The sequence below is a fragment of the Mesoplodon bidens genome (genome assembly GCF_964165515.1).
Source record: "Mesoplodon bidens genome assembly, chromosome: X".
NCBI lineage: Eukaryota > Metazoa > Chordata > Mammalia > Artiodactyla > Ziphiidae > Mesoplodon > Mesoplodon bidens.
Window position 1 is genome coordinate 49,656,449 of NC_138163.1, and position 22,311 is coordinate 49,678,759.

The window sequence follows — 22,311 nt, forward strand, 5'->3', positions numbered from 1 at the left end:
CTGTTCTAGGACCAGAAGACCACTCCTACCAAGACACTGGCAGCTTCTTAGTAGGCTGAACTGGCATTCTATACCATACCACAGCAGCTGGGTGAGATAATCTCCCTCTTACTTCTTAACACAGGGTTGGTGGATGGCAAATCTGTGACCTGGGGAAAGCTGTACTAGATAAGGCTGGCAGATAAACTATAGGACAGGCCCAGTTAAATTTGAATTTCAAATAAACAAACATTTTTTAGCATACGTATATACTATTGGGACACACTGACACTAAAAAAAAAATTGTTCTTTATCAAAATTAAAATTTAACTGGGCATCCTGTATTTTTATTTGTAAAATCTGGCAGCCTTTATTGTAAGTTCTCTCTTACCCTTCTATTTCTTTAATTTTTACTTTATATTGGAATATAGTTGATGTACAATGTTGTGTTAGTTTCAGGTGTACAGCAAAGTGAATCAGTTATACATATACATTTATCAATTCTTTTTCAGATTCTTTTCCCCACATAGGTTATTACAGAGTATCGAGTAGAGCTCCCTGTACTATGGAGTAGGTTCTTGTTGATTATATATTTTATATATAGTAGTGTGTATATATTAATTTTTTCCTCCCCATTTCCCCCACTCCCCCATCTGATCATCAGGGCCCTGGAATATAAGATTTTAATAAAGAAAACCACAAAATATAGAATTAACCAATGAAATTTCACTCATCATAGTGCTACTTCAGGGGATATTAAAGAAGCAATGTATAGTATCTAGTCCCTGACCTCACAGCCTTTTTACAATGAAAAGTTTGATTGGGGCCAAGTGAAGTTACTTGGGGCCACATTTCATTCTGCAAATTTTAATGCAAATAAAGGGCAAGTTGCATCCTTAAAGGCTCAAGTGACTTTTGCTTCTATATAAACCTGAGATACAACCTTAGGCGTTAAATCTCTGTTGCTGTAACTCATTCAAACTGCATTGCAATTCTCTACAAAGTACATAATGATATATTAAATGCAAATAAATGGTAAGATAATTCGCAGCACCAACAGAACTCAGAAGAGATAAGTATTTATAAAGGAGTTAATACCACATTACTATATTTACCCATACTGTAGAAAGACCAATCATTTGCCTATTTTTAAAAAAAAATACAAACTCTGCTGATTTGTAGAGAGTTAGGAAGGCTTTACAACTCAGTTTCAATGGAGTCATGTAAATAGTTACTTTGATATTTATTTCTTTAAATGAATTATCCTTATAAATTGACTGGCCATATTCTACTTGATTTATGTAAACCCTCTCCCAACCCAACTCATCACTCATGCCACTGCCAGATCCAAAAAGGTGAAGGGAATGGGAAGAGGTTAATCTGAAAAGTTCTGGCCTCATACCGGAGAATCCCATGTGAAGGGCATCAGGGAGGTAAGTTGACAGTGCGTTATCCTTCTCTAATCTCCCTCCCTTGATGTCCAAGCATTAAGATCTGTCTGAGAAGTCCCTTCTAAAAACCATTTTGGACACAATGTAAAACATCCATTTTCCATTTTAGTAAGGCTATGGGTACTAGATACCAACAAACATTTTTGTAATTTCTGTCAAATAATCAGTCAATTAATTCTGTCAGTTTATTTTTGGAGGGGATGGTGGTGGTGGTGAAGAAATCAGTCAAACCAATTTTCATATTGTGCTGGCTGGGGTAAACATAGACTCTGCTCCCTACAAATATCACCACTCTGTTTTTCATTTCTCTTAAACTACTTTGCACCTTTCTACTCCCATCTGTTAGTTCTGCCCTGAGTACAGTTGAGGGGAGGATACAACTACCTCTTACTCAGTACAATATGTTGCTCAAGTATGAAAAGGCATAAATCAAGCATGTATGTATGGTGTCCCTAACTGATGGGAGTTTCCCAAGACATGGGACTAGAAATGTAACCCAACAACCAAGGTGTGTGTGTGTGTGTGTGTATATATATATATATATATATATATATATATATATATATATATATACACACATATATACACACACATATATATACACATATATATACACATATATATATATATCAGTGTAGGGCCTTGCAAAATCCACATTACTAAAACTTCTAGAGTTTAACATTTTGGGGCATTTAATTTTTTGAAACTCACTAAAATTTAAGGTAGTTTAAAAACCCATTACTGCAACTGGCAAGCGTGGGTAGAAGGCTGAAGCAAAGGCATTTGAAGGCTCTTATTTATGTGTTTTTCTTTCTAATGGCTGCCAATCTTCCAAGTCAGGAAATATTTGCACATGTTCTAGACATCTTCCTGAAGGTATGAGGCTCTCTTGAAACCATCCTTACACTTGGCTGTGCCAAAGACACTACAGCAAACTACAGTACCCCAAGAAAAAATATACTCTTTCAAGCTTCCTAAATGACTCATTCAGCAGAAAGTAATAAAAAAAAGTAAGGCTAATATTTCCATCCTTTGGAAACATTTATCTCTACACAGTGCCACCTTTTTCTAATAGTCAGAGTAGAAATTTACTTAGGTGGCATAATTTTTAAAGGCCAACCTGTCTCCAGCACTGGCTTAACAGGGTGTCATTAGTCAATCTTTTCCATCAAGGCACATCTGCAGACAGCCCCTGTTAAAATATGTCATTTGGGAGGGGGTCACTTTTGTACACATCTTTTTAGTCTCACAAGAAATTGTGCCAAGCACCCACATGTAGAAGGTATTCTGCTAGTCCCAAAGAGATTATAAAGGTGATTCAGATAGATTTTTCTGGACACACCTAATTTTTTCATAGCACGTACTTGTAGAATGACAACAATGATAATAAAATGAGAAAATGAATGTAGGCAATAGAAAACATACTAAGACATTTACATTGAATTTTTTGCTTGGCATACATTCCTGAGGCTCTTTGTGCCTAGTACATGCAAGGCACTTTATGAGGTGCTCTGGAAGTACAGTGAAAATGAAAATGTCCTGGTCTCTGCCTCTGAAGAAATTTGTAAACTAGTTTTATTTATATATTTATTTATTGTGAACTAGTTTAAAAGACTAATGAATTCTTAGGCATCAACTACAAGCTTTGGAACTGGTTTTCTACTGTCATTGCAACACATTATTTTGTGACAAGGTGGGAGGAGCTTGGCTGCCTACAAAATTCTTGTAGAGGTTAACCACCAGGAAAGCCTCAAATTCTGCTAAAACCTGCATCTCCATCTGAAGGGATACTAGAAGAAGAATTTTACTTAAGCAGCACACCTGGTATACACCTCCTCATCTTCCTCATCTCAATGCCAAACCTGCCTCCATCTACCTGTTCAACTCTCTTCCTCTGCCAGCCTCTAATCTTCCAAGCTATAGCCACTTAGCCCCTACATATAATTTATTCCCAGCCTAGACTGTGGGAGAAGTTGTGTTCTTAAGCAGGAAACAAACAATTATTCCTAGAAATGCATCTATTAGATAATACACAAATTATTTTTAATTTGTTAATTTTAAAAATACCCACCAATCAGAAACCAATCATCCACAAAGGAGATCCTGAGGGTCTGTTTCATCTTTGAGAGACACTAATTTTCAATGATCATTTGTTGCCTTCCTCTTCCCTGGGGCTCCCAGTAGGAGCAGTAAGTGAGGCAAAATACCTCTGGCCCTGCTCACTAGAAGAGAGTAAAGCATTAGCAAGCACTTCTTTGCCTTCCTAGGGCTTCTAAGGGTTTGAATAGGGATTTAGTCATGAGCTTCCAGTGTCCTATAAAGCCCATCTGCTTGCTCCAGCCCACTTCTGGAATTCTACTAAGTCCCTCAGACTAGAGTGTGCCTTAGTGCCCATCATGAAGGAAACAAATATGCCAGAGGGAAATCATAAATAATCTTTATCACTGACCTCAGCTCACCAGTCTCCTGTAAATTTTTATATTTGGGCAGATATATTTTTCAACTGGCTGATCTAGTTTAGTGGTTTTTGACTCTGGCTTGTACCTGTTGATCTGAATATAATGTAGTAGAGTTAAGAACACAGACCTAGTGGCCAGGCAAATTTTGGTTTGACTCCTGACTTTGCAACTTAATAGCTTTGTTCAGTAACTCAAATTTTGGATCCTTAATTTCTTCTTTTATGAGATGGGGGAGATGATGATAACAATGGTACCTACCTCAAAACACTTATGAGATATAAATGATACAGTGTAAATTAAGCACTAGGCACAATGTAAGCACTCAGTGAACGTTACCCATTTTTTCTTTAATGTTACCAATTCTTAGGATACTGAGCTCACTGTCTCTAAAGTGACAAACATTTCATTCTCCATCATTTTTTATCACTCAATTTGTGTACCAAATAATTTTATTTAATTTTAATTTTTTTCTCAGAGTTAGGAAAAGCTGTCCTTCTCTGAGGACTCTCAGACGTGTCCTTTTTGATCATGGTGGTGTTTTTGTTTTGTTTTGTTTCTCTTCAGAGTTAATGATTTATACAAAATGTTACTGGCAGTGCTTAGAATATAATCAATCTTCTTTTCCCTCAGGGGAACCTGAATAATCCAACCTCCTTTACCTAGTCATAAAGGAACTCTGCCTATAAATGACATACCTAAAAGGACCTTTATTATTTTTCCAGCACAAATTACACATAAACCACCTCCATATTATTATTTCTCTAATTGAAAAGACACATAATTTATGCCTTATTGTTCCCCTCTTTCTCCATGCTCTGCTAGAGGAGGAATACAAATTACTGAGTGTAGCTGAGCAGAGAAAAATAAGAGTACTGGTTAAATAACCACTTAATATTCTGAGATTCTTTGATATTTTAGCATTATTTTACTCATAGCCTCTTTATAAGAGCCTGCCTTTAATATAGCCCCAGCAACATAAAAGTTTAAGAGCTTCCACTTTTGCTTTGGCACCTCCAGAGAGCTACAGTGGCACATTAATTTCTAAATGCTATTTTGGCGTCATCTACAAAACTACCTTAGACACAGATACACAAGTATGGTATAATGTTGAAAAGTCCTAAAACCAAGTTAGGGCTCATTGTTATTTGCAAGAGTTAAAAATGCCTAAATGCTATTTTCCAAAGTGTCTGTTTCATGAAATGTGGTGAGGACCTAGCTAACTAATTTTTAGTGGTCAACTATTAGAGGATCAAGGAAAGAAAGAACTTTTGATACTTCAACCACCTTCACCGAATTTACTGAGAATCTGACAACAGTGTCATACACACACACACACACACACACACACGTATATAATGTTCTATGTAATATAAATATATAGCATGTATATACATATACTTGCATTTTGTGTATATATGTATATACAAACATATATACATTTATATGTATATTCCTATACATAAATGTACATATATAGTATATATAAATATATATTCATATATATGCAAAATAAAACAAAACTTGATTTTCAATATATTAGACAAAGAGCACATTAGTATTTTTAGCAGTACTCCCACCACTCTTTAAAATGGGCTTTTTCACATAAATTTTCCTAGGACTGATATATTTAAAACATCTTTAAGTGTAAAATCGAAGCATCAATTTTGCAATTTTGTATATCAATTTTAAAAAATTTATTTAAAAAAATTTTATTGGAGTAGAGTTGCTTTACAATATTGTGTTAGTTTCTACTGCACAGCACAGTGAATCAGCTATACGTATACATATATCCCCTCTTTTCTGGATTTCCTTCCCGTTTAGGTCACCACAGAACATTGAGTAGAGTTACCTGTGCTATATACAAGGTTCTCATTAATTATCAATTTTATGCACAGTATCAATAGAGTATATATGTCAATCCCAATCTCCTAATTGTACACCAATTTTTAAGTAACTGTATTATTTCCCACACAGAGATTTATATTTTATTAAAAATCTATAATTGGGATGCTTTTATCTGATTGAACAAAGTCACCATGCTATAGTTTATTAGTCTTGGCTTTTGTTTAGAAATATGTATTTGTCTCCATTCATTTAAATTTGTCTTTTCTGCTCATAAAACCCATTTATAAAATCAACTGGATTAAGTATATGAAGACATGAGACCATGATTTTTGTATTACCCCAACACACCAAATATAGAATTTCAATTTCTCCCCATATATATCTGTGAACTTATTAAATAGATGAGTAGCTGTGAAAATTTTTAATTGTGGCCTCTAGAGAGCACAAATTCTACATACGACTTTTATTTTCACCTTTCATTTCTATCATGCTATTGCTTCTTCCTCCCTCAAGTTTTATCAGGAGGCAGAAGTAAATTTTGGTATAACACAAAAAGAAAAAGACAAGCCTACAACTCAGAGACTGGGTTATAGTCCACAGTTGGAGAGATGTCATGGACAAGATAGAAATATTCCATTTTCTCCAAGGCCGCTAAGCCTCAGCACTTTCCACTAATTTGGTCCCCTGAGTCTCAATTTATTTAGTGTATGTTGGTTCTTTCACCCCCATTGCAAATATTCAAACTCAGTTCTCTTGTTGAGGAAAAACTTGTGCCTGGAAGTTGAGTTAGAAGGTTCATTAGACTTTCCACATCCAAAAAAAAAAAAAAGAAAAAGGACATCCCTATGTTCTCCCTCCTTTTGCCCAATCTCACCCTAGCACTCCCTTTCCTTTCTGTTACTCATCACTCCCTCCTCAATATAGAGCTACAGTCATAGGGAAAATAACCTCCTTCTTTATGTCTACTAAAACTATATCAATAAAAATGACCATCCCCCCAAAAAAACCTGGTTTCTGGTAATTCTAACTAACACCTAATACTTAATATATTGCTTGGGACACAGTGAACATTCGATAAATATTTTTAATTGTATTATGGAAAATTAAACATTCAAAGCAATGTTTTTATTTAATGGAGAAATTGATGTTTCCTATGCTAGAGAAGCCAGAGGATTACTTAAGAAAGACCAACCTCTACTTTTGAGGCATATAATCACAAGGGGGTGATGTCATAGGAAGAAGGAAGAACCAAGAGAGGGATCTGGTCTTATGGTACTGCACCAGGAAGGCACAACAGCCTCGTAAGCCTGTGGCCTCAACTCAGCTTCAGCTTCAGTTCCTGCTTCTGAGGCTTGCAATGTATAATGAAATGCACAGTGTTATGCACTTTATGGGTGCTTAAGCAATATTTGTTGGCTGACTTAATTGAGCTATATTTGCAAAATGGCAAGGATGTGAGGAAACTTTCCTACCTAAAAAGAAAGCATTCACAGTGCTAGACATTTGTTAGGCAAATAAACAGTATAATTTCAGCCTAAAAGGAAAAATATTCAAACCCCTATCCAATAGGCCTAGTGGCTAGGCAATCCAAATGTCAGCACCATGTTTCTGAAACTTAATTTAAAATATCATAAATTGTATGTCATCAACTTTGAGGACGTTTCTTTCCTGCCTTTCTGTTCCTGTTCCCTGTCCTAAATGCAAATCCAGGAAACGTAACTAGTAAACCTAAATATCACCTGTCTGTTGAGATTTCCAAGTAAAAGCAATGTGTCAAGCAGTGATTTAAAAAAAAAATCTAACTTAACAGGGACGCATTGGACAGTATTTTAAAAAGAAATTACCATATTCAACAGTACACTTCCAGAGAGCAAGCGATTCAGGAATTTGCTCATCATTGTAATGACACACCTTCTATATCTGACTTAATCTGCTGAGTGCCAAGGGGCAGATGAACCCTCTAATATATCTCAAGGACAGATGGTTACTTATGCTCAGGGTATGTCTTTAAGTTTTAGAACAATAATATATTTGGCCCAGGCCCTTCCTTCCACCAGCATTAACTGAGTTCCAAGTAGGCATCAGGGACGTGTGAAAATTAAGCTCTAGACCCAACTGTAAAGTTTTACCCTATTTCAGGTGAATTTTTCCTTTGCTTGAAACAGTTGCCTTGAACCTTTTCCCACTTCTTTTTCTGCCTTCACCACCTGCAAATGGCAACGTGGGAATAGGTGATTAAAGTTAGAAGTACAGTCAAGACGTCATGAAGGGCAAGGAAAACTGGTTCACTCTGGCGATTCAGTTCATTGTCTTACCCCAATAGTATTCCGCTTAAGAAAATGCTGCTAGATAACAGTAACACAGTTTTACCTTTGCATTGGGCATCATACTAGTTACTGAGATAAATATTAGGTCTTGCTATCAGGTAGTAAAGTGGAGGAAAGAATGGAAAAACATGATGAGAATCATTTTATTTGGTGAAATGAGGAACTACTTCACCTAATAGCCAATAATCAACTTCTATTTTGCAAGGTGGTGAAAGAACTATAAGCTAGTTATTATTATGCTGGTGACAGTAAGAATAAGAATAGTTTACATTTTACTGAGTTCCAGGCACCGTGCTAGGTGTATTGTTGAAGAGCCAGAAGAACGCTGGAGATTATCTAGCGAAACACATTTATTTTATACTTGAGGAAACAGGCCCAGAAAAGTCAATTTATAAGTATTGTGTCAGTTAATGGGAGAGTCAGGTTGCCACTCACTGAGCCAAGCTAAAGGGCCTTGGTCTCTTTCTTAATATTTCATAAAATAACTGTGATCTCTCCGTGTATATTGCTCTTCAGGAAATTGTTTATTTTTTTAATAGTAACATTAAAAAACAAGTTTCAAATTATTTTCTTTTTGTTAATTTGGTCTCACATGGGCAAATTCTAATTCAAATGATAATTCTTAAGCTATGAGACTAACATCTAAAGGTGAAGAGGAAACTATGTTTTATAACTCTACTAGAGGAAAAAAAAGAAAGAGCAGTACTTTCTCCTAAAAAGAGAGAGAAAAATAAAACCCACAATTTTAAGTGAGGTTTGTACTGGCAGGAGGTGGGAGAGGGTAGAAAGACAGGCATTTAATTAGAAGAAAAAGAAGGAAAGGAAAAGGGTTTCAATGTGGAATGTGCAACTCAGCCTTCATTTCAACGTGCACAGACCTCAGTAGATAGCTGGAAACCTGCCAGAGAACGAGGCCTTGGAAACAAGCTGGAAGACATTGGAGAGACTTTAACCAAAACAAACACCAGCAGGGGATGTGGTTGGCAGAGCTGAAAAAGCAAAGGACTCTATGAGTCACTCCTACATTAATTTTGAATGGTATCATGCTTCCATTTTGTTGTACAGGGTATCTATACAGCATTATATATGTATATATATATATATATATACATATATATATAAAATATACATACACACATACATATATATTATTTAGGTAAAGAACATATAACGTTACAGTAATTAGAAATATACAATTAAAAAATATAGAGTAGAAAAGTACATCCAGTATCTCACTATTCTAACCATTTAATTCACCATTTTTCATGTGCAAGTTTTAACAGAACTGTAATAGAGTATACAAATAATATACAATACTTTACTAAATATCATAAACATAGTTCTATGCTGCTAGATATCTTCATAAACATTGCTTTTCAGAGAAATAATATATTAACTGAGTTAAGATAATTTACTTCATCTTATTTTTTACTATTTAGTGTTTTGCTGAATTTGTCTTCCTACAAGTAATAGGAACAATAATAATGATATCAGTAGCTATCTTTTAAAGATAGCTACCATGTGCCAAGTGCTTTATATGCATTGTTTCTAAATTTTATAAAATCTTGCAAGGTAGGTATTATTAGCTCCATTTTATAAATAAGGAAATTTATACTCAGAGGTTAAGTGACTTGCTCAAGGTCATAGCTAATTAATGGCCAAGTAAGCACTGAATTAGGTCTGTCTAATTCCAAAGCAGGTCCACTTTTCACCACAAAATGCCACCTTTCTGCTAAAATGAATATCTTTATGCTTTTTCTATATTTTTGTGTTTATCATAGATTTCCAGAAGTGGAATTATTGGTGTAAAGAGTATGAACATTTTAAAAGCATTTACTACATACTCAAGGTTGTTTTCCATGAAGGAGGTATTTATATAAAGTGCCACCATCCCAAAAATTTTTACAGAAGGAAATAAATTTGAGGGAGAAAAAAGAGGTCACATCAATGAGTGACAAAGGAAAATCTGTCTAATGTAAATAAAGCATCTGTAATCATTCACCTTCTGTAACACAGAGGTTTCTAGTTTGAAGATCTGATAGTAGAAAGTGTTCTCTATCTCTGGATGTGAATAGGTACATATAAAAGTCTTAGGAATTATAACTGTGTACAGGAACTAGCATATAGTAGATGCTTCATGAAGATTCAGTTTGTCATGGACTTCTGGCTCCTGATGAAGATGTGGAAAGCTGGAAGGAGTGCCACCTCCACTCTAACAACAATCAAAACATGAATAACCTACGAAACCATTACTTTTCTTGAACCCAGAGAGAAGTCTCAAGGCAACCAGCCAGGCTGAAGTCTGAAAAAAGACAAGCACTTGCAGGGAGAGATGGGACATGAGCACTGGCTCACCTGTGGCTACAGAGGGAAGACAGGATCACCTAGAAGCTGGTATAAAGAATTCTGCTGAACATGGATGGACCTGGAGATTATCACACTAAGTGAAACAAGTCAGACAGAGAAAGACAAATATCACATGATATCACTTATATGCAGAATCTAAAAAAAGATACAAATGAACTTATTTACAAAACAGTAACAGACTCACATACATAGAGAATGAACTTATGGTTACCAGTGGGGGAAGCGTGGAGGGGAGGGACAGATTGGGAGTTTGGGATTGACATGTACGCACTGCTATATTTAAAATAGATAACCAACAAGGACCTACTGTATTGCACAGGTGACACTGTTCAATATTCTGAAGTAACCTAAATGGGAAAAGAATTTTAAAAAGAATGGCTATGTGTATATGTATAACTGAATCACTTTGCTGTACACCTGAAACTAACACAACATTGTTGATCAACTGTTTCAGTAAAAAATAAAAATTAAAAAAAAAAGAATTCTGCTGAATTTTTAATGAACTGCTAAAGGCCAAGTATGGGCTACCATAAGAGTACAGTACTCTCATGAGCCACAGATACAAGAGTAATACATACACAGTCATAAGTTTTTCTCCACAGATTTCTGGTACTGACCTGATGGAGAGAAGAAGCCCTTGCAGTAGGAAAAGCGTGAAACCATGTGCAATTTCTCTCCCCGACCCCCATGGAATAAAAACCCTAAGCCTTAGGGGAAGGGCATCAAACCCTATTCCCTGCAGGGTGCAGAGGAAGACCTGATATAGCTGGGGAAAATGTAAAAAAAAAAATCATTCCTCTATTTCTGGGGGTAGTGCAGGAATTAGTCTTGGGTCTAAAACATTTAGGATGCCTTACCACTAATAGAGGGGCAGGGTAAGTAAGAAAGTCTCACTCTCATGACCTAGAAGCACAGTATCTGCCTAAGACTGGGGTCGAATCAGGAAAACAGAGAACTCCTCCCTGCCCCACACCATCAGGCTAACAAGCACTTAAAGAAGCAATAGCAGTATACCACTAGGGGAGGCAGGAGAGCATTGAGCGAGAATCTGAAGCACAAGGAAGAACTAAAGCTCATATCCCAGGAGCTCAGAGAAACCCGAGGATGGTAAATACTCCACCAAACACACACACACACACACACAAAATAAAAACAAAACCCCTAGACATTTCATATTTAAACTGCTGAAAAACAAAGATAAGGAGAAAAATCTTAAAGGCAGCCAGAAGATAGAAGGAGGAACGAAGATGACAGCAGACATCAGAAACTATGCAAGCCAGAAGACAATAGAGTGTTATCTTTAAAGTGCTGAAAGAAAATACAGTAACTGTCAACCCCAAATTCTATATCCAGTGTAAATATCTTTTATAAATGAAGGAGGGGCTTCCCTGGTGGTGCAGTAGTTGAGAGTCCGCCTGCCAATGCAGGGGACACGGGTTTGTGCTCCGGTCCAGGAAGATCCCACATGCCATGCCACGGAGCGGCTGGGCCCATGAGCTGTGGCCGCTGAGCCTGCGCGTCTGGAGCCTGTGCTCCGCAATGGGAGAGGCCGCAACAGTGAGAGGCCCAAAGCAGCACAGACAATTGTAAAGACAGTTTTATTACAACTATGTAACCTTTATGGATAGGAGAAAAGACTGAAATTAAATACACCAAAATGCTAATAGAAGTTGTATAAGCATAGTGATATTGAGGTAAATCTTTTAAAATTCATCTAGGGCTTCCCTGGTGGCACAGTGGTTGAGAGTCGGCCTGCCGATGCAGGGGACACGGGTTCGTGCCCCAGTCCGGGAAGATCCCACATGCCGTGGAGCAGCTGGGCCCGTGAGCCATGGCCGCTGAGCCTGCGCGTCCGGAGCCTGTGCTCCGCAACGGGAGAGGCCACAACAGTGAGAGGCCCGTGTACCGCGAAAAAAAAAAAAAAAAAAGGAGAAGTAAGGACTTCTCACACTAAAGCAGAGACTTCATTACCAGAAGCCCTGCCCTATAAGAAATGTTAGAGGAAGTTCTTCAGGCTTAAAGAGTATCATACCCAGATAGAAACTTGGATTTACCCAACGAAATGAAGATTCCAGAAATAGCTCAGATGAGTATAAATATAAATTTTTCTTCTTTTTAAATTGCTCTAAAAGATAACTGACTAAAGAAAAAGTAGTAGTATTGAGTAGAGGGAAAATAGTAGTAGTAGTGTAGGTTTATATCATACGTAAGAGCAAAATGTATAACAACCATAAGCATAGTACACAAACTAGGACACCACACAGTGAAGTGGTAGAATATTACTTGAAGGTATACGGTGTAATTTAAGATGTATATTGAAAAAATTTGATTGTGGTGGTAGTTACATGACTGGACATGTTTGTCCAAACTCATAAAATTCTACACTTAAAAGGATGAATTTACCAAGTGTACACTATACCTAAATAAGCCCTAGCTTATTGATTTTTTAAAGATTTTTTTTGATGTGGACCATTTTAAAAGTCTTTATTGAATTTGTTACAATATTGCTTCTGTTTTCTGTTTTGTTTTTTTCTTTGGCCGCAAGGCATGTGGGATCTTAGCTCCCCAACCAGGGATCGAACCCACACCCCCTGAATTGGAAGGTGAAGTCCTAACCACTGGACTGCCAGGGAAGTCCCCTAAGCCCTAGTTTTTTTAAAAAGAGAATTATCATGCACAACTCACCTTTTTACCCTCTTGACTTTTCTTCTTCTTATGGTATCACAATTCTGATGACTGCTGATGAGAAACCATCTTTTTGTGTTATCTAACCTTACCTTTGCTTTTTGCCTTATATAACTGAGGTTTTTATTCCTAATATCTGATGGTGGAGAGAGCTCTATACCTTCAAATCAAGCCAAGTATACACACACACACACACACACACGCACACACACATACTTAAATACACAACCCTCAGGAATTAAAATGTGTGTGGAGCCATGGAGATTATAAATGTGCCATAAAGAAAAGAAACTTCTATGTATAAGGTGTAGGTATCTATGCACAAAGTGGCAAAATTTGCTTAGATCACACAAATGTTAACTAATCATTCAGTCTAGAATGCAATTGAAGTAACAGAAACAATATATTTGTGTCTGTATCACATTTCCGTGTATAGCTTATTGTTTCTGTTAATAGGTCAGGTCAAAATGGCTTGAAAAAACTTTTGTCATGAATATTGACACTCTCTCTGTTCCTTATACTCACTAAGGTTCTTTCTGTTTTTAGGATCCTTCCACAATGCTATTTCTCCTACTCAACATCTGTGCTTCAGGCACATTTGTGCAACTTTTAAAGATCTCCCCACCCTACCTGGGTAGATGAATTTTAAAAAAGAAGCTACTTCTGGGCAGATGCAGCCCTAAGGTTACAAGGCTTGGCAGGCAGAGGGCACCTTTGTCTGAACTAGAAAGAAGCCCCTTCCCCTGTACCCATTTCAAGACACTTCTACACAACCCATACGTAGAGGACCTGTGGTCAGTCGACAGTAAGGATCAGCCTAGAGACAGTGATCTGGTTTTTGTGGGACATTCCTGGGGAAGAGGAACCCTGCATTTGTACATAACATTATACAAGATTGAGAAAATGTCTATTCGCCATATTATAGAGTGGGGGAAGGGCACCTGATCAAGGTGATAGGGCCACTAAAGCACCCCCCATCTCCAATCCAGCCCTTACCACTGCCCCTGCTCTACCTAGAATGAATCAACATCATCCTCTACAACCATACCTTTGCTTGGTTATCTCATATTTGTCCTCCTGATGTCATTTTAACAGTGATTCCCCCAGGGAGCCTGACCTTTCAATCTAAATTAAGTCCCCCTGTTCTTTACTTTTATCACTAGGAATTTTCTTACAGAAATATATTACAATTGCAATTATATAGTTATTCATGTGCTTACTTATATATTTGCCTCCTCCAAGCCCCCACGCACCTCCACACAAATACACACATTAATCACTTACATATTTCTAGACCATAAACCCTGGAAGAGTAGGGACTATCTGTTTTGTTCACCACTTAAGACTATCACAGTGCCTGGCATATATTTTGTGCTTAATAAATATCATTAAACAAATGCAGAGATTTTCTTGTTAGATTATTTGGGAAGCTATCACATACATGTGCACATTCATGTACATAGTATGATATAGAATGCTATGGAAACTTTTTGTAACATTCAGCTTAAAAGTTGAATGTCAGTAATTAGAATGGTATGGACATATAATATCAAACAAGTGATATTTTTATTTGGGTACATATTATTTGAATTAGTTCTCTTTTCCTTTAGTGATTTTATTAATTTTCTGCTAATAATGTTTAGATCTTATGTTTTGTTGGTTGGTTCACTATAGCTTTCCAATCCATTTTTTATTATAATTCTCACAGTTGTCACTGAGCTATCTTAATTTGATTGTTCTCTCAAAGTGAAATGTGTTTTGGCATTATTTGATTTGCAGTGTAGGATTTCGTCTTAACAATCACTGTTGTTATTAGAAAATGCAGAATGAATACCTAATGTAACTCCACTTACCAAATAGATTCTGCCATAAGTACCAAGGCCAATGGTTTTATCCAGTGAGAATATTCCAGTGGGATCCTGCAAAAATGTAGGATAAAACTTTTCAATTTTCTTGGAAAAACAACCAAGCATTAAATGATCTAGAGTGGTATTTCTAATCTGCCTTGTTCCCTTAGAATTTCCATGGGAAGAACCTAAGTGTTATTTACCAAAAGAATAGCGTTGTCACAATCTCCCTGGACTGAGTGTAGTCATTTATAAAAAAGAAGCAATGGTGTGAACATTAAGTAGTTGTATAATTATCATAAAACTGTAAAATGCATACAATTATGTCTAGTTGAGGCATATTCATAAGTTAATTAGAAAAGCTATTAAAAGTAAAAATAAATTAATTTATTTGCAATTGAAATACTCTTTTGATATCCATCTTTTGAGTGCTAACCAGACAGGCAGAAAGTTTACCATATAGCAATGGTAATATTGAGTAGATATGTAATGATGAGTAGGTACTGGCTACAAAGTCTAGATTGTTTATATAATAGTAATTCTTAAGAAAGAATATTGCCTCTAAATATGAATAACAAAATAAGATCATGGCATTAAAAGAGCATCATTTTTAAAAAAATCTAGACAATATAACATGTTTATCAGCAGATTCTTAAGGCTTCCATATTTATCCTTAAACATTGTTTCCTTACCTTAAAATATGGATATTCATTTCTTGTTCACCACAAAAAACATGGTTTCTTGAATTTTATCACTATTTAAACTCTTATTTTGCTATTTTAGCAAAAGAGATATGAAGTATGAGTAGATGCCAATTTATACACAAAGTAATAGGAGCACTGGCAAATTCTTGGAAATTCACATGCCTTATAGAAAGCACATTTTATATATACAAACTTTGTATAACCTTGTTTAAAAATATTTTTATCACTGTGACAAATGTGGGCTAAACAGAAAAACTACTGAGCAAATGCAATGTATATGACTGAAATTATAGATTCCTTTAAACTGGTGTGATATTTGTGTAATCTAGCAAAAGGGTCATAGGAAAATGACACAGCTCTGGGATTACTTCAGTCAACAAGTATTCAACTGGACAGAGTCAGGAGACTGAAGTTATAGCCCCAGTTCTGCCATTAATTAACTATATGACTTTGTGTAAGTTATTTACCCTCTCTGGGACTCAGTTTTTCACATATATAAAATAACGGTGCTGTGTTAAGTGATTTCCTAGCTCTAAAATTCTTTAGAAAAAAATCAGATTCTGACATTCTAAAATCCAGATGTTTCCAATGCATTGATATGACAATTGTTAGCAGCCTACTTTCTTAAAATTAGCATTAAAATCAATGTCACAATATGCACAGTATTACTGTAGGAAAATAGTTCAGGGAACATACTCCCAATGAAAATACAAAAATTTTTTGAAATGATAATTTTGAGGATTCAAGAAAACTAAAAATAGATTGTTATAGTGCACTTTGATAATAAGCATATCATTGCTGTTATAATTCATTGAAAAATTTATGGGAAAAAGCCAACAAAGAAATTCTTAAGGTTTGGCTTGAAGAGTTTATCAATTTAGCATATTTCTTTAAAGGAGAACTTTGAGGAATTTATATGAGACATTATTAACTCTGGAGAAACAGTCTCTGGTCATCTGTCAAAAGAATCAAATATGTTAGCTGATTCCTATCGGTAAACCATTCTTTGTTATAGTTGAGGCTGCATTTTAGCTAAAAACAAACAAACAGACAAACAAAACCCCGATACCATATATCAGAGAATTACTGTATTATCTGAACAAGTTTATTTCCGAATCTTTGAGTGCGGTCTTTAATTTCTGTAATCCTTTTCCTAGACCTCAATAAGGTAAGTATCTTACTCATATTTGAACCCAGGTATCTACATACTCAAAAAAGACACCAAGGAAATGAACGGTACAATAAAATGCCGGTGGAATTCTTGGAGGCCTAATTTTATCTATATTCATGTTGTTTGGAAAATTTTTCCTGCTCACAAATGACCAAAACATCTTAATTCTCCTCATGCTCACATTTAATAAAAAAACGTTTTAAAAACTTTTTTTCTGTTCTTAAAGGCAGCTCATTTTAGTATTCATCTAAGACTATTTTTTTCATTAGTTTTATGCAATATTTTTTTGTTCCCATCTCCACACTAATCTCTTTCAAGACTAAATGATTGTCAAACTCGGCAAAAAGAGGAAGGGAACTACGCTAATTACTAGGGTAATATTACTCAATTTCTTGTATCAGATTTTCCACTGAATTATAGTCAGAGAAAGCTTATTCTGGGCTCCCAAAGAAGGAAGTATTGAGAAGTCAACTTTTTTTCGACACTGTGAAATTTAAAGTCCTCACCAAGGGGGTCTCTATGATTACTTGGTCTTCTCCTTTGCCCTGCTACTCGGAGATAAGAAAACCAGAAGAGGAAAGATCTTTATATTTATGACTGCTATATCAATTTAGAGAATATTTGGTGGTTCAGTATGTTCTGGTGTTCCATTTGGTTAAAAGAATGGTCAGTTAACAAGAAAACTTAATTTGTGAAAGTGTTTTCAAAAGATATTGCTAAAAGTCTAAGTTTTAAAACATTTTTGCAATTTAAAAGTCCTAGTCTGCCCCCTGAAATCCTGAAATTAGGGAGTTGTTTCTGTCTTCTGAATTCAAGAAGAGGGGGGAAAATGGGAACATTGATGGGTAATTTTATTAAAGGCAGGGGGTTGGGGGTAACAGGAAGAAAAAGAACCACTAGAAGGCAGTGTTTGCTGGTCATGGAAGAGACGCAAAAGCAAAGGCTGATCTACAGGACCAAATACAGCAGAAATTAAGAACAAAGTGGAAATGATAAATGGTCATCATAGGTAGCAATACATTTCAGATTTAGGGCAGTAAAAGAGAATCATAGAACACATTCCAGTAGTTAGACAGCTAAAGGAAGAAAAGAGATTGCACAGTACCTAGAAATAGCAGAGGCTGTTGTTCTTTTGTTTTAAATATTAGAAAATGTGATTTTATGAAAATAGTTTATGGAGAGAGAACCTGAAAATGGCAGATAAAACAAAATAAGTGTCAGAGTAAGTTTCAGACATATTTGGAGGAATGGGCTTCACAATTCAAGTGGAAAATTTAAAAAGGACAATCTCTTCCTTTAGACTAGTGTTTCTCAAACTGTGGACTGCACAGACTCTCCTTACATAAGACTCATCTGGAGAATCTTGTTTAAAATAGAGATTCCTTGTCCCAACCATGGAATTATGAAACCAGAATTTCTGTGGATGGGTCTCAAGATCCAAAATCATTCTTGGGCACTGTTCTGGTGCACTAACATAAAACCCACTGCTCTAGATATTGAGGGGAAAAAGACTGAGAAAACTGATTGAAGTACAATGTCATTTTGAGGTGATGCTCTGGAATACCTAATGGAGGATATGCTGAATATTTCAATCCTTGTGGAGTAGAAGGTAAAACTGATTCAAAATAGGGGGTTAAGGGACTTGAGAAAGTGAAAGTTTCTCATGACTGAGTGTGGAAAGCAGGCTTGGTCTGGGTGGTGGAAGACTGGGAGAGCTGGCAGTTATATTTAAATATAAACCTAATGTAATTCAAATATAGTTTTTTGGATCATGTACTATTTCAGATCACCTCTGCCACTACTGTCCTCCAGACCTGTCTAATCCTGACCCCAATATAGATTAGGACTACACACGGCAGTGTCAAATACCAAGGCCAGAGTTGTGAGGAATGTCATTACCATACTGCACACAGAAGGCAAAGGGGACTATCATAGTGAAAGACATGCCAGATTTGGAGATGAAGAAATAGTTTCCAGTCCCAAGGATTGAGTGACATATGCATAGTAGGGAAAAAAAACTTATATATATATATATATATATATATATATATATATATATATATATATATATATTTATATATATCTCCCCAGGTATTGCTGCTGGCAGACAATGTGAAGCACACACAGATTATATATATATATATATATATATATATATATATATATATAGACATAGATATAGATATAGATATATACATATGTATATACATGTATATATATATATATATATATATATATGGTTTTGCCATTCTCTTTTTCAAAAAGCAAGCACAAACCACAAACCTCTGTACTTTCTTTTCTGTTTTGTCACCTATAGGAAATGTTTATTCAATAGTAAGTCAGGAAAAATGGAAAAAAAACAGTAACCCATTAATTAACAAAAAATGTAGCTTACCCACCTGGCAGTCTCTGTTATTATGTTTACTCTTTTATTTTATGTCTTTAACTTTAGGGAATTATGCAAAAAAGAAAGTACATTTCTCTCTCCCCTCTCTCTGCTTCCCCATCTTTCACTATTGTTTAATATTTTAGGTCTTAAAAGATATCTATCTAATAACAAAAATGCCAAATAACCTTCTACTACTTTCTTTAAATCGCAATTTGCACAGCCAGCTTGGCCTCTCTCAAAGGTCTTTGTCTTGTGGTCATTTAGCTGGCCAGCCCTAGAACGGACATAATATATCAATCTTAAACTAGACCCGTATTTAATCATCCTATACTCTTCAAGATTCATTTTTTTGCTCAGTGTGAAACTCCAAAGTCTGAATCCCCCCTTATTATCTGGCGGTTGCCAAGTTGGTATACTTGGTGTTGACAGATGCCAACTTTCTGACCTCATATATATCCTATTGAGGATAATTATCACAAGGGATCTCACCATATGCAGGTTTCTTTGCTTGCTTTATCATCTCTACTTTGCATCAAAATGCAAACTTCCAAACAGATAACTTAGATATCTCTTGACCTTTTCATTTACTCTTATTTCTTCAGCAACTTAGGAAATAAGTCAAATGCAAAGAAATCCAAAATCACTAATCTATACCTCAGTGACCAAAACAACAGTGAATGTTTTGCATCTCTAAAAATTTGATGTAAAAAAAAAATTCTAAAGGGGGGTGCTCTTCTTCTGCTTGATTTCTTAGGGTTTAGACCCTGATGGATGTTCAGGAAGAGGGGAAACGTATGCATAATTTGCTCACATGGTGAAGATCCCCATGATATAAAATAGCTCCTATGTAATAGAAATTTAGAAATTGTTAGAAGTTGAGGACCTTACGAGACTTTCATGAAGTCTGTAAAATGAGGCCAAACATCAATGCCCTGAAATTTTGTCTTCTCCCTATCACTATATTTAAAACTAACCTCATCTTTCCCCTCCACACCCCCACCAACCCCCAGAAAACTATTTCAGTGAACTGCAATGTAAAGATTGTAGCCTTTCCCCTTATCTTCTTGGCTCTCACCAAGTTCTCATGTCCAGGGCCATGACCGGGTCAGTTAGTCTGGGCCATTTCCCCCAATTTTTTTTTGCAGCAATCAAACCTTTTCTCCTTGCTTTTGGAATTCCTTGCTCTATCATTTCTAGGAGGTCTTTCCCATTCCTCCCTTCAGTCAATTTAAAAAAGAGTTTATTTCAGTTTGCCTACGTGTGGTTTCCATATTTGCCCTCTTTTTTTTTCTCTTTCCCCCACCGTACACAGAGAATGCTGGAGGAGGGTAACATTTCATTCATTGGTTTTACACTTGGGAGCAAATCTAGTCAGAATATGAAAGTGCTGTTCAGAAAGGAAACCACCAATTGAGGCCTCCATATTCCAGAATTCTCATGTATACACTGAGTGGAAAAATATTTAACTTTTAAAAATTCTGTGACTTTATTTTATGAAGCTGCATCAATAACCACAATGCTGATTATCTGTAATTCAACACGTTTACATTGAGGCTCCTTTAAAAAAAAGGCTGAGAACAATTTGTTAAAATGTTACCCACGTGCATCACCTCCTCCTCCACATTGTTTTAGTGTGAAATTATATAGGTGAGGCTTGGGGGTGCCCCATTTTTGAGGGGGACAGGTGTCTGCCATCATCAGGAAGAAAATATTTAAATGTAAATATGTATAAAATTAAGGCACTGCTACTTTGAATAGTTCCATAACCTCAAGGTTAATATTTAGCTTTTCCCAAAGCAAGCAGGCCACTGCCCTGTACTACAGTTGCCTGGTGATCATTCCAGCACGGTGCATGCTTATTCCCTTTAGAGAGTCCAGGGGCCCTTTGCATTCAAGAGAGGGTGCGAGTGAAATGCCAATCTAAAACGGGAACTTGAAAAACGGATTTGGGTGGGATCCAATATCTGCCAGAAACCAGATGCCAATGAAATAAACGGTGCTGCTAAAATAATAAGTCTACTAATAACGACGGCGATAATAGCTCACCAATCAATTACAACTCTGGAGGAAAGCTGGGCATTTGGGAAAAGGAGAATCCGCGAACGAAAACCACGAGAAAAAGCTAAATCTGGTTAGCAAGTGAGCGCAATACATTTTTTTTTAATTGGGGTGTGCAGAATTCACTTCTTCCCCAAGTGGCGTCGAGTTCTTTAGCTCCGGCAATACTAAGTCGGGACCAGTGCCCTGGCAGAGTAAGAAGGTTTTAGAAAGTGCTATTAGAAGGTGAGACTTCAACGCTTTAATTTTCTGGCCCGCTGTCACCTAGAAGGAAAGGTCACGCCGAGAGTGGGCATCTCTTCTGGCAAAAGAAGAAGCAAACGACGGGGCGGCGGGGTGACAGAGAGGCGTGCTTTCAGGAAGCCACGCGTCGTCGCGCTCTTTGGCCTCTCCTTGGGCCCTGCTAGGACAAGTACCCGAGCGCCGCTAGACCAAACGGGCCACATTCAGAAAAGGTCCCTCTGTTTGTGACCCGCACCAACCTACTGCCACCTCTTCCCCCAGCCCTTTGCCTTTCTGTGAGTTTGGAGCAACCCGGGTACCCAGGGGGCGCCTTTCCCGCAAGCCCACTCGCGGGGTCCCCTCCTGCAGTCGCGGTCTCATCGAAGTCCTGGCCTAGCCAGGCTTTCGGACATCTGTCCCCTCCATCGATGCTCAGAACTCGCAGAAGAGAGCACTTCGGGGGTGACGGGCGTCCTCTACTCACCGGCAAGTGGCCCAGATCCGTGACCTCCTTGTCCCTCCAACCCCCAGGTCCCGCCATGGCTTCGAGCGGAACCGGAGCGGGTGACTGAGTTAGGCACGCTCGGGGAGTCTGAGCTGGAAGCGGACAGAAGTCGAAGGAGGAGAAGGGAAGGGAAAGGGCCGGGGAAAGCAACGGGGACCAGGGTTTGTGGCGTGGGAGAAAGAGGAGGGGAAAGTGGAGGGAAAAGAGTGAGGAGTGGAGGGAAGCCGGAGTTTGAGAGGCGGGAAAACGAGTCTGGCTAAGGCGAGAGAAGAGTCTGAGCGTCCGTTCCGGAGACCAAGGGG

The 22,311-nt window shown here is 37.0% G+C and overlaps 1 protein-coding gene across 3 annotated transcripts in view; it reads right to left on the minus strand.

The window, feature by feature from the left end:
- NRK (Nik related kinase) overlaps positions 1–22,045 on the minus strand; it is a gene marked incomplete at both ends in the record, with an annotated part of 141,169 nt that extends 119,124 nt beyond the window's left edge. For all 3 annotated transcript variants that reach the window (XM_081222710.1, XM_081222709.1, XM_081222708.1), the window contains 2 exons: positions 14,967–15,032; positions 21,989–22,045. In XM_081222710.1, coding sequence (XP_081078836.1) covers positions 14,967–15,032; positions 21,989–22,045 — 123 coding nt within the window. The remainder of the gene's footprint in view (positions 1–14,966; positions 15,033–21,988) is intronic.
- Between the last annotated feature and the right edge of the window lie 266 nt (positions 22,046–22,311).